At 45.3% G+C, this 13,611-nt stretch overlaps 1 protein-coding gene across 3 annotated transcripts in view; it reads left to right on the top strand.

The window, feature by feature from the left end:
* LOC115124871 (sodium/calcium exchanger 1-like) overlaps positions 1-2,431 on the top strand; it is a 108,695-nt gene extending 106,264 nt beyond the window's left edge. For all 3 annotated transcript variants that reach the window (XM_065025232.1, XM_065025233.1, XM_065025234.1), the window contains one exon: positions 195-2,431. In XM_065025232.1, the coding sequence (XP_064881304.1) occupies positions 195-574 (380 nt within the window). In that variant the 3' untranslated portion in view covers positions 575-2,431. The remainder of the gene's footprint in view (positions 1-194) is intronic.
* Positions 2,432-13,611: the final 11,180 nt, after the last annotated feature.

The raw sequence follows: 13,611 nt of genomic DNA, 5'->3' as shown, positions 1-13,611 counted from the left end.
TCCCATCTTCTTCCCCCTCTCCCTTCTCTTTCTGCTATTTCTTCTCTCCCCTCCCCTCCTTCCCATCTTCTTCCCCCCCTTTCTGCTATTTCTTCTCCCCCTCCCCCTCCTTCCCATCTTCTTCCCCCTCCCTCTCCCTTCTCTTTCTGCTATTTCTTCTCTCCCCTCCCCCTCCTCTCTCCACTACTACCCAGACACCTTTGCCAGTAAGGTGGCCGCCATCCAGGACCAGTACGCCGACGCCTCCATCGGCAACGTAACCGGTAGCAACGCCGTGAACGTCTTCCTCGGGATCGGAGTGGCGTGGACCATCGCCGCCGTGTTCTGGCGCTCCAAAGGCCAGGTGTTTCGTGTCGACCCGGGCTCGCTGGCGTTCTCCGTCACGCTCTTCACGGTGATGGCGTGCATATGCGTGATGATCCTCCTCTACCGACGGCGAGCGTCAGTGGCAGGCGGGGAGCTCGGAGGGCCGAGGACTACCAAGATCATCACATCACTGGTCTTCTTCTTCATGTGGCTGATCTATATATTGTTGTCATCACTGGAGGCATACTGTCACATACCTGGGTTCTAGAGAGAGAGAGAGATGGAGAGGCGAGGGAAGAGCGGAAGAGAGAAGGATGGAGGGGTGGGTTGGGGGAGACAGAGAGGAGGAATAGACACAGGGAGGGAACAAAAGGAAACCCACTCGGCAAAAACTGGTTGAATCAACATTGTTTCCACGTTGTTTCAACAACAACAACGTGGGAAACGGATTGGATTTGCAACTTAAATCCAATGTCACGGGGACATTTTATTGTCAGCCAAATGTAAATGAAAAGTAGATGTTGAATTGACGTCTGCGCCAGTGGGAAGGGAGGCAGGCAGAGAGGACATGTTGGAAAGAGCATTCTCCCTTTCCCCCTTCTAACACTAGAGTCAGTATTCTCCCTTTCCCCCTTCTAACACTAGAGTCAGTATTCTCCCATCTAACACTAGAGTCAGTATTCTCCATCTAACACTAGAGTCAGTATTCTCCCATCTAACACTAGAGTCAGTATTCTCCCATCTAACACTAGAGTCAGTATTCTCTCATCTAACACTAGAGTCAGTATTCTCCCATCTAACACTAGAGTCAGTATTATCTCTTTCCCCCATCTAACACTAGAGTCAGTATTCTCCATCTAACACTAGAGTCAGTATTCTCCCATCTAACACTAGAGTCAGTATTCTCCCATCTAACACTAGAGTCAGTATTCTCCATCTAACACTAGAGTCAGTATTCTCCCATCTAACACTAGAGTCAGTATTCTCCCATCTAACACTAGAGTCAGTATTCATATCAGTGAAAGCCTCTAATCCAACAGGTAGAGGTCATCTCAGTGAAAGCCTCTAATCCAACAGGTAGAGGTCATATCAGTGAAAGCCTCTAATCCAACAGGTAGAGGTCATCTCGGTGAAAGCCTCTAATCCAACAGGTAGAGGTCATATCAGTGAAAGCCTCTAATCCAACAGGTAGAGGTCATCTCGGTGAAAGCCTCTAATCCAACAGGTAGAGGTCATCTCAGTGAAAGCCTCTAATCCAACAGGTAGAGGTCATATCAGTGAAAGCCTCTAATCCAACAGGTAGAGGTCATATCAGTGAAAGCCTCTAATCCAACAGGTAGAGGTCATATCAGTGAAAGCCTCTAATCCAACAGGTAGAGGTCATATCGGTGAAAGCCTCTAATCCAACAGGTAGAGGTCATATCAGTGAAAGCCTCTAATCCAACAGGTAGAGGTCATATCAGTGAAAGCCTCTAATCCAACAGGTAGAGGTCATCTCGGTGAAAGCCTCTAATCCAACAGGTAGAGATCATCTCCGTGAAAGCCTCTAATCCAACAGGTAGAGATCATCTCCGTGAAAGCCTCTAATCCAACAGGTAGAGATCATCTCCGTGAAAGCCTCTAATCCAACAGGTAGAGGTCATCTCCGTGAAAGCCTCTAATCCAACAGGTAGAGGTCATCTCAGACAACTCTTTCTGCCCCCTGCTTTACGACCCTCCTCTCCTCCTCTCTCTCTTTCCTTCCCTCGCTCACTCCGCCCAGCCTTATTCTCCAATAGACTGTAAACGTCTTAATATTGTCTTAAAGTGATAGGCTAGTAGAGGACGTTAGACCACACCCCTTTCCCCGCCACCCTCGCTCCTGTTGAGCCAATCCCAAGTCACCTTGCTCCCTAAGGAAGACCTTTGCCCCTCCCACGTTTCCACGGCGTTGGTGTGTAGATGTTGTTATTGCGAAATTGTAAAGAAAATAATAAATAATGAAAATGATGATTATTATGAAGAAGTATGTTAAAAACATTGGAATGAGGGAGAAGATGATATTAAAAGACTATAATTATTATGTGAGAACTGTACGGAATGATAATAATTGAACTTTGCAATAAAGAAAATGTTGAATATGAAATATATTAAAAGACTTATTTAAACAAACACTATTGTTGGATATAAAACTAAAATTAAACGAACCTGTTAGTAGAAAATGTGACCAACTAGCCCACTGACTAGTGACATTTTGTCTTTTCAAATATTGCGTGGAGTAGATTTTGGATCCAGACTATCAATATATTTGTCTACTAGTCCGGCTGACCCAGTGCCCAAAATACTTCAATTCCATCCCTGGTTACAACCATTATAACCAAGCAGGAAATGACGTAATGCCCAAACAGGATATCAGGTAACCGGAAACAGAAAGGAGGGTGGACCAAACTGACAAACTTAATTTAGACCAATGAAATTTGAGGATAATCATGACGATGATGATGATTGTTTCTAACTGTGTGTTGTATAAGAGACATTTCCGATGTTTGTCTTAAAATCTAAACAAACAAAGAAACTCTGGGTTTTATGCTGAATAAATAAGATTTGAATATAGATATGTATAAGGCTGGTGTAAAGACTATGTACCATGCCCTCTTGGTTTCATTCTCAATGAGAGGAGACCATAGAGTTGGATAGAGGGTGCACTGGAAAATATATTTTAGATGAGCTCTCTAGTGCAACTCTATGGCGCACACAGATCTCTCCTTCCTCCCAAAGTGTGCACTTTCCTTCACTGATTTGAATATAAATGACTGGTATCGGAAATATGGTGGGAAATGCCTACACCGATCCAATGATTTTAGATTTTCGGAAGTAGTGGACCATAGAGTTGGATAGAGGGTACACTTCAGGAGGAAGGAGATATTATTGGGATGCACCCGTCCTCTATCTGTTGTACAGCCATTAAACTAAACCAAGGACCATCTAACCAACCAACTAACTAACTCTATGTTGTCATGCTAATAAAACCACACTGTGATACAACACACAGCCTGTCCACTGAATATTAAACCCCAGCTCCGTCCTCTGAATATGACATCACAGCTCAGTCAGTCCCTTGAATATGACATCACAGTGTAGTCCATCCCTGAATATGCCATCACAGCTCAGCCAGTCCCTTGAATATGACATCACAGCGTAGTCCATCCCTGAATATGCCATCACAGCTCAGTCAGTCCCTTGAATATGACATCACAGCGTAGTCAGTCCCTTGAATATGACATCACAGCGTAGTCAGTTCCTTGAATATGACATCACAGCGTAGTCCGTCCCTGAATATGCCATCACAGCTCAGTCAGTCCCTTGAATATGACATCACAGCGTAGTCCGTCCCTGAATATGACATCACAGCGTAGTCCGTCCCTGAATATGCCATCACAGCTCAGTCAGTCCCTTGAATATGACATCACAGCGTAGTCCATCCCTGAATATGCCATCACAGCTCAGTCAGTCCCTTGAATATGACATCACAGCGTAGTCCATCCCTGAATATGCCATCACAGCTGTCAGTCCCTTGAATATGACATCACAGCGTAGTCAGTCCCTTGAATATGACATCACAGCGTAGTCCGTCCCTGAATATGCCATCACAGCTCAGTCAGTCCCTTGAATATGACATCACAGTGTAGTCCATCCCTGAATATGCCATCACAGCTCAGTCGGTCCCTTGAATATGACATCACAGCGTAGTCCATCCCTGAATATGGCATCCCAGCTCAGTCAGTCCTCTGAATATGACATCCCAGCTCAGTCAGTCCTCTGAATATGACATCACAGTGTAGTCCGTCCTCTGAATATGACATCCCAGCTCAGTCAGTCTCTGAATATGACATCACAGCGTAGTCCGTCCCTGAATATGACATCCCAGCTCAGTCAGTCCCTTGAATATGACGTCACAGTGTAGTCCATCCCTGAATATGACATCCCAGCTCAGTCAGTCCCTTGAATATGACATCACAGTGTAGTCCATCCCTGAATATGACATCCCAGCTCAGTCAGTCCCTGAATATGACATCACAGCGTAGTCCGTCCCTGAATATGACATACCAGCTCAGTCAGTCCCTTGAATATGACATCACAGCATAGTCCGTCCCTGAATATGACATCCCAGCTCAGTCAGTCCCTTGAATATGACATCACAGTTCAGTCTGACTTCTGAAAATGCTAATAAGGAGTTACAAAGATCAGTGTTAACATGGGGAATTTAATGGGGAAATATTTCATAAAATATCTGACGACTACCAACATTCCCTGCCAAGGTTAGAAACGCTGAGACTAAGGTTCAATCAGGTTAACCGGCGATAGCCGACACCCGCATCGCTGATGTCTTGGCGGTGTAACTGCGTTGGAGATGTCGAATTGGTGAGTAGCTGCTCTTGTTCATTGTCACAAAGCCACACCCGTCCCACTCGAGTTAGAAGTTCAGAACAAGAAAATGTAGGAATGACGCTCAGCCTAACGACCCTCAGCCTAACGACGCTCAGCCTAATCGAGGTGTAGATTACATCTCACATTCCAGTGTTCGAACTTGAATAAAAGCCTGCATGGGATTTGTCTTAATGCGCCTCTGTGCAGCCAATGGCAACGCACGCTTCAGGTATAGTCATGGGAGCCGCTTGTGGATTTGACAGCTCTAACACAGTTCCACCTCTGACAGAGTTAAAACAACCGCTGTGTGAATTTGATTGAATTAGAACCCTTAAGGTGGAACCATGAGTGTATTGTGTTGGTGTTGTTATGGTTTTGTAGCTGTGTTGTATTGTTTTGTAGCTGTGTTGTATTGTTTTGTAGCTGTGTTGTATTGTTTTGTAGCTTTGTTGTATGGTTTTGTAGCTGTGTTGTATGGTTTTGTAGCTGTGTTGTGTGGTTTTGTAGCTGTGTTGTATGGTTTTGTAGCTGTGTTGTGTGGTTTTGTAGCTGTGTTGTGTGGTTTTGTAGCTGTGTTGTATGGTTTTGTAGCTGTGTTTTATTTTGGCCTGGACCCTCATATCAATTCAACTGACATTGTTTTAACAGTCTGGATGTTTAAAAAGAGATGCTACTGAGATATTCTGTACCAGACCAGACCAGACCAACTCAGACCAGACCAACTCAGACCAGACCAACTCAGCTCAGCCCAACTCAGCTCAGCCCAACTCAGCTCAGCCCAACTCAGCCCAGACCAGCTCAGCCCAGACCAGCTCAGCCCAACTCAGCCCAGCCCAGCTCAGCCCAGACCAGCTTAGCCCAACTCAGCCCAGCCCAGACCAACTCAGCCCAGACCAGCTTAGCCCAACTCAGACCAGACCAACTCAGCTCAGCCCAACTCAGCCCAGCCCAGACCAGCTTAGCCCAACTCAGCCCAGCCCAGACCAACTCAGCCCAGCTTAGATCAGCCAAGACCAGCCCAGACCAGCTCAGACCAGCTCAGCAAAGACCTGCTCAGAACAGAGCAGACCAGACCAGACCTGCTCAGACCAGAGCAGACCAGCTCAGCCCAGACCTGCTCAGACCAGAGCAGCCCAGACCAGACCTGCTCAGACCAGAGCAGCCCAGACCTGCTCAGACCAGACCTGCTCAGACCAGAGACTTGCTCAGACCAGAGACTTGCTCAGACCAGAGACCTGCTCAGACCAGAGCAGACCAGAGACCTGCTCAGACCAGAGCAGCCCAGCACATCTGCAGAGAACCATGATTGGGGGAATCAATTCCAGTTCCATGTCAGGAATTGAAAAATGAAATTTATTCTCAATGATAATAACTTTGTTCAGTTCTAAATTTGGAATTTGAAAGACAGAGACACAGAGAGAGAGACAGACAGTGAGACAGGAGAGAAGAGAGAGATAGACAGAAGAGAGAGAGACAGAGACAGAGAGAGAGAGAACAGAGAGAGAGACAGAGAGAGAGACAGAAGAGAGAGAGAGAGACAGAGAGACAGTAGAGAGACACACACAGAGACAGAGAGAGACACACACAGAGACAGAGAGAGAGAGAGAGAGAGAGAGAGAGAGACACACACACACAGAGACAGAGACAGAGAGAGACACAGAACATAATGGGTTGGTGATGAAACAGAGAGACGAGTTGAGACAGATGTATCTCTACATTTCACTATAAAAATAATCTTAAGTGTTTCTGAGCAGCGTGTGGGTCTGTCTGTGTGTGTTTGTGTCTGTTTGTGTCTCTATGTGTGTGTGTGTGTCTGTGTGTGTGTCTGTGTCTGTGTGTGTGTGTCTGTAGAAATGGAGAGAACGTGCGTAGATAATATTTTTAGTCCCTTTTGTTGCCTAGCAACGATCTCAGAGAGCTATTGTCTCCTTATCACTCTGCCTGTTGTTGGTTCGGGAGTGTGTGTGTGTGTGTTTGCGAGCCTGTCTGTCAGTAGCTGTGTGTGTGTGTGTGTTTGCGTGAGTGTGTGTGTGTTTTTGCGTGAGTTTGTGTTTGCGTGAGTCTGTGTTTGCGTGTGAGTGTGTGTGTGTATGAGTGTGTGTGTTTACGTGTGTGTGTGAGTGTGTATGTGTGTGTGGGAGTGTGTGTGTGTTTACGTGTGTGTGTGTGTGTGTGTGAGAGTGTGAGTGTGTGTGTGTTTACGTGTGTGTGTGAGTGTGTGTATGTGTGTGTGTGAGTCTGTGTTTGCGTGTGAGTGTGTGTGTGTGTGAGTGTGTGTGTGTTTACGTGTGTGTGTGAGTGTGTGTGTGTGTGTGAGTCTGTGTTTGCGTGTGAGTGTGTGTGAGTGTGTGTGTGTTTACGTGTGTGTGTGAGTGTGTGTGTGTGTGTGTGGGTGTGTGTGTGGGGGAGTAGAGTGCTCCACAGCAACGCACAAACACACCTGTAGACAATTAATCAACACAATCTCAATGTGTTCAGGTTGGCATTCTAATTCATTCCCCATAGGACAGACAGGGTGCCCATATAAAGAGATCACACACACACACACACACACACACACACACCTGTGGAAAGGATAATCAACCTAACTGCATCAGAATGTGGAATTAGACTTTAGCACATCCGGACTGTGTGTTTGTCTAGACTCTCACCGGACAGTTTATTAGGTACACTGTGTATATCTGTGTGTCTGTCTGTCTGTGTATCTGCCTGTGTATCTGCCTGTGTATCTGCCTGTGTATCTGCCTGTGTGTCTGCATGTGAGTCTGTGTGTGTGTGTGTGTGTGAGTCTGTGTGTGTGTCTGTGTGTGTGTCTGCATGTGTGTCAGTATGTAATAGATACCTGGCGTTGGGCCCAATCACAGGAAGTAATGTCTGGGAGTCACTGACCCTCTGTCTGACAAGCAGTAGACACACACATAAACACAAATACATATACACACACACACACACACACTCGCTCACGGACAGACAGACAGCCACACACACTCGCTCACGGACAGACAGACACACACACACACTCGCTCACGGACAGACAGACACACACACAGACAAACTCGCTCACGGACAGACAGACAGACAGACAGACACACACACACAGACACACTCGCCACGGACAGACAGACAGACACACAGACAGACACACTCGCTCACGGACAGACAGACACACACACACACACACACAGACACACTCGCTCACAGACAGACAGACTTTTACACACTTACAGAACAACACTTACTCACACACTCAATCATGGCTGTTTTTGTTAGAAAGGTAAAGGAGAAAGGTAGTATCTTAAATACATCTGTACTGTTTTTGTTAGAAAGGTAAAGGAGAAAGGTGGTATCATAAATACATCTGTACTGTTTTTGTTAGAAAGGTAAAGGAGAAAGGTGGTATCTTAAATACATCTGTACTGTTTTTGTTAGAAAGGTAAAGGAGAAAGGTGGTATCTTAAATACATCTGTACTGTTTTTGTTAGAAAGGTAAAGGAGAAAGGTGGTATCTTAAATACATCTGTACTGTTTTTGTTAGAAAGGTAAAGGAGAAAGGTGGTATCTTAAATACATCTGTACTGTTTTTGTTAGAAAGGTAAAGGAGAAAGGTGGTATCTTAAATACATCTGTACTGTTTTTGTTAGAAAGGTAAAGGAGAAAGGTGGTATCTTAAATACATCTGTACTGTTTTTGTTAGAAAGGTAAAGGAGAAAGGTGGTATCTTAAATACATCTGTACTGTTTTTGTTAGAAAGGTAAAGGAGAAAGGTGGTATCTTAAATACATCTGTACTGTTTTTGTTAGAAAGGTAAAGGAGAAAGGTGGTATCTTAAATACATCTGTACTGTTTTTGTTAGAAAGGTAAAGGAGAAAGGTGGTATCTTAAATACATCTGTACTGTTTTTGTTAGAAAGGTAAAGGAGAAAGGTGGTATCTTAAATACATCTGTACTGTTTTTGTTAGAAAGGTAAAGGAGAAAGGTGGTATCTTAAATACATCTGTACTGTTTTTGTTAGAAAGGTAAAGGAGAAAGGTGGTATCTTAAATACATCTGTACTGTTTTTGTTAGAAAGGTAAAGGAGAAAGGTGGTATCTTAAATACATCTGTACTGTTTTTGTTAGAAAGGTAAAGGAGAAAGGTGGTATCTTAAATACATCTGTACTGTTTTTGTTAGAAAGGTAAAGGAGAAAGGTGGTATCTTAAATACATCTGTACTGTTTTTGTTAGAAAGGTAAAGGAGAAAGGTGGTATCTTAAATACATCTGTACTGTTTTTGTTAGAAAGGTAAAGGAGAAAGGTGGTATCTTAAATACATCTGTACTGTTTTTGTTAGAAAGGTAAAGGAGAAAGATGGTATCTTAAATACATCTGTACTGTTTTTGTTAGAAAGGTAAAGGAGAAAGGTGGTATCTTAAATACATCTGTACTGTTTTTGTTAGAAAGGTAAAGGAGAAAGGTAGTATCTTAAATACATCTGTACTGTTTTTGTTAGAAAGGTAAAGGAGAAAGGTGGTATCTTAAATACATCTGTACTGTTTTTGTTAGAAAGGTAAAGGAGAAAGGTGGTATCTTAAATACATCTGTACTGTTTTTGTTAGAAAGGTAAAGGAGAAAGGTGGTATCTTAAATACATCTGTACTGTTTCGGTAACAGCTTTGTTTTTGTTTGTTTGTTAGTTTAAAAATGTTTTCTGACACCCATTTTGAATACTTAGCAGGACAGGAAAATGGTCCAATTCACACACCTATCATGGTCATCCCTACTGCCTCTGATCTGGAGGACTCACTAAACAGAGAACATCCCTGGTCGTCCCTACTGCCTCTGATCTGGAGGACTCACTAAACAGAGAACATCCCTGGTCGTCCCTACTGCCTCTGATCTGGAGGACTCACTAAACAGAGAACATCCCTGGTCATCTCTACTGCCTCTGATCTGGAAGACTCACTAAACAGAGAACATCCCTGGTCATCCCTACTGCCTCTGATCTGGTGGACTCACTAAACAGAGAACATCCCTGGTCGTCCCTACTGCCTCTGATCTGGAGGACTCACTAAACAGAGAACATCCCTACTGCCTCTGATCTGGAGGACTCACTAAACAGAGAACATCCCTACTGTCTCTGATCTGGAGGACTCACTAAACAGAGAACATCCCTGGTCATCCCTACTGCCTCTGATCTGGAGGACTCACTAAACAGAGAACATCCCTGGTCGTCCCTACTGCCTCTGATCTGGAGGACTCACTAAACAGAGAACATCCCTGGTCGTCCCTACTGCCTCTGATCTGGAGGACTCACTAAACAGAGAACATCCCTGGTCGTCCCTACTGCCTCTGATCTGGAGGACTCACTAAACAGAGAACATCCCTGGTCGTCCCTACTGCCTCTGATCTGGAGGACTCACTAAACAGAGAACATCCCTACTGCCTCTGATCTGGAGGACTCACTAAACAGAGAACATCCCTACTGTCTCTGATCTGGAGGACTCACTAAACAGAGAACATCCCTGGTCATCCCTACTGCCTCTGATCTGGAGGACTCACTAAACAGAGAACATCCCTGGTCGTCCCTACTGCCTCTGATCTGGAGGACTCACTAAACAGAGAACATCCCTGGTCATCCCTACTGCCTCTGATCTGGAGGACTCACTAAACAGAGAACATCCCTGGTCATCCCTACTGCCTCTGATCTGGAGGACTCACTAAACAGAGAACATCCCTGGTCATCCCTACTGCCTCTGATCTGACGGACTCACTAAACAGAGAACATCCCTGGTCATCTACTGCCTCTGATCTGGAAGACTCACTAAACAGAGAACATCCCTGGTCATCTACTGCCTCTGGTCTGGAGGACTCACTAAACAGAGAACATCCCTGGTCATCTACTGCCTCTGATCTGGAGGACTCACTAAACAGAGAACATCCCTGGTCATCTACTGCCTCTGATCTGGAGGACTCACTAAACAGAGAACATCCCTGGTCATCTACTGCCTCTGATCTGGAGGACTCACTAAACAGAGAACATCCCTGGTCATCCCTACTGTCTCTGATCTGGAGGACTCACTAAACAGAGAACATCCCTGGTCCCTACTGCCTCTGATCTGGCGGACTCACTAAACAGAGAACATCCCTGGTCATCTACTGCCTCTGATCTGGCGGACTCACTAAACAGAGAACATCCCTGGTCATCTACTGCCTCTGATCTGGAGGACTCACTAAACAGAGAACATCCCTGGTCATCTACTGCCTCTGATCTGGAGGACTCACTAAACAGAGAACATCCCTGGTCATCTACTGCCTCTGATCTGGAAGACTCACTAAACAGAGAACATCCCTGGTCATCCCTACTGCCTCTGATCTGGAGGACTCACTAAACAGAGAACATCCCTGGTCATCTACTGCCTCTGATCTGGAGGACTCACTAAACAGAGAACATCCCTGGTCATCTCTACTGCCTCTGATCTGGAGGACTCACTAAACAGAGAACATCCCTGGTCATCTACTGCCTCTGATCTGGAGGACTCACTAAACAGAGAACATCCCTGGTCATCTACTGCCTCTGATCTGGAGGACTCACTAAACAGAGAACATCCCTGGTCATCTACTGCCTCTGATCTGGAGGACTCACTAAACAGAGAACATCCCTGGTCATCTACTGCCTCTGATCTGGAGGACTCACTAAACAGAGAACATCCCTGGTCATCTACTGCCTCTGATCTGGAGGACTCACTAAACAGAGAACATCCCTGGTCATCTACTGCCTCTGATCTGGAGGACTCACTAAACAGAGAACATCCCTGGTCATCTACTGCCTCTGATCTGGAGGACTCACTAAACAGAGAACATCCCTGGTCATCCCTACTGCCTCTGATCTGGAGGACTCACTAAACAGAGAACATCCCTGGTCATCTACTGCCTCTGATCTGGAGGACTCACTAAACAGAGAACATCCCTGGTCATCTACTGCCTCTGATCTGGAGGACTCACTAAACAGAGAACATCCCTGGTCATCCCTACTGTCTCTGATCTGGAGGACTCACTAAACAGAGAACATCCCTGGTCATCTACTGCCTCTGATCTGGAGGACTCACTAAACAGAGAACATCCCTGGTCATCCCTACTGCCTCTGATCTGGAGGACTCACTAAACAGAGAACATCCCTGGTCATCCCTACTGCCTCTGATCTGGAGGACTCACTAAACAGAGAACATCCCTGGTCATCCCTACTGCCTCTGATCTGGAGGACTCACTAAACAGAGAACATCCCTGGTCATCTACTGTCTCTGATCTGGAGGACTCACTAAACAGAGAACATCCCTGGTCATCCCTACTGCCTCTGATCTGGAGGACTCACTAAACAGAGAACATCCCTGGTCATCTACTGCCTCTGATCTGGAAGACTCACTAAACAGAGAACATCCCTACAGCCTCTGATCTGGAAGACTCACTAAACACACGTTTGTAAATTTAAATCATAATGTTTTTTTTATTTCACCTTTATTTAACCAGGTAGGCTAGTTGAGAACAAGTTCTCATTTGCAACTGATACCTGGCCAAGACAAAGCAAAGCAGTGTGAACAGACAACACAGAGTTACACATGGAGTAAACAATTAACAAGTCAATAACATAAGTAGGGGAAAAAGAAGATAGTCTATATACATTGTGTGCAAAAGGCATGAGGAGGTAGGCGAATAATTACAATTTTGCAGATTAACACTGGAGTGTGTGTGTGTGTGTGTGTACACTGTCTTGTGGCATGACTTTCATCTCATTCCATTATAATGTGTTGTAGAGACAGACTATAGACGTACTTTTCAGGAAACAAGGTCAAAGCGTTGGTTAGTTGTTCAGAAAGACCAAACATTTGTCTTGATTTTTCTCCAAGCTGAATTAAAACTTTGTTTGAGGTACCAACTCAACAGACGACTCGTTTTATTATTAAATTATTCTATCGCATCTACTGAACAGCATAGAGAAAGAGAGAAAGAGAAAGAGAGAGCGAGAAAGAGAGAGCGAGAAAGAGAGAGCGAGAAAGAGAGAGCGAGAAAGAGAGAGAGAGAGAGAGAGAAAGAAAGAGAGAAAGAGAGAGCGAGAAAGAGAGAGAAAGACACAGAGAGAGATACAGAGTGAGAGAAATGTAATTGCATTGAAAGGGAATGAGAGAAAGAGGGTAGAGAGAGAGAGACAGAGGGAGAGAGAGAGGGAGAGAGAGAGAGAGAGAAAGAGGGTAGAGAGAGAAAGAGGGTAGAGAGAGAGAGAGAGAGAGAGAGGGTAGAGAGTGAGGAGAGCATGAGAGAGAGAGAGAGAGAGAAAGACACAGAGAGAGATACAGAGTGAGCGAAATGTAATTGCATTGAAAGGGAAGAGAGAGTGAGGAGAGCATGAGAGAAAGAGGGTAGAGAGAGTGAGGAGAGCATGAGAGAAAGAGGGTAGAGAGAGTGAGGAGAGCATGAGAGAAAGAGGGTAGAGAGAGTGAGGAGAGCATGAGAGAAAGAGGGTAGAGAGAGTGAGGAGAGAGAGGGTAGAGAGAGTGAGGAGAGCATGAGAGAGAGAGGGTAGAGAGAGTGAGAGAGAGAGGAGAGAGAGAGGGAGAGCATGAGAGAGAGAGGGTAGAGAGAGAGCATGAGAGAAAGAGGGTAGAGAGAGTGAGGAGAGCATGAGAGAGAGAGGGTAGAGAGAGTGAGGAGAGCATGAGAGAGAGAGGGTAGAGAGAGTGAGGAGAGAGAGGGTAGAGAGAGGGAGAGATGAGGAGAGAGAGGGTAGAGAGAGAGGAGAGCATGAGAGAGAGGGTAGAGAGAGGAGGAGAGCATGAGAGAGAGGGTAGAGAGTGAGGAGAGCATGAGAGAGAGGGGTAGAGAGAGTGAGGAGAGCATGAGAGAGAGAGGGTAGAGAGAGTGAGGAGA

This window comes from Oncorhynchus nerka, linkage group LG12 (assembly GCF_034236695.1).
Source record: "Oncorhynchus nerka isolate Pitt River linkage group LG12, Oner_Uvic_2.0, whole genome shotgun sequence".
Taxonomy (NCBI): domain Eukaryota; kingdom Metazoa; phylum Chordata; class Actinopteri; order Salmoniformes; family Salmonidae; genus Oncorhynchus; species Oncorhynchus nerka.
Note: the sequence above shows the minus strand (reverse complement) of the source record. Positions and strands in the feature narration are given on the sequence as shown.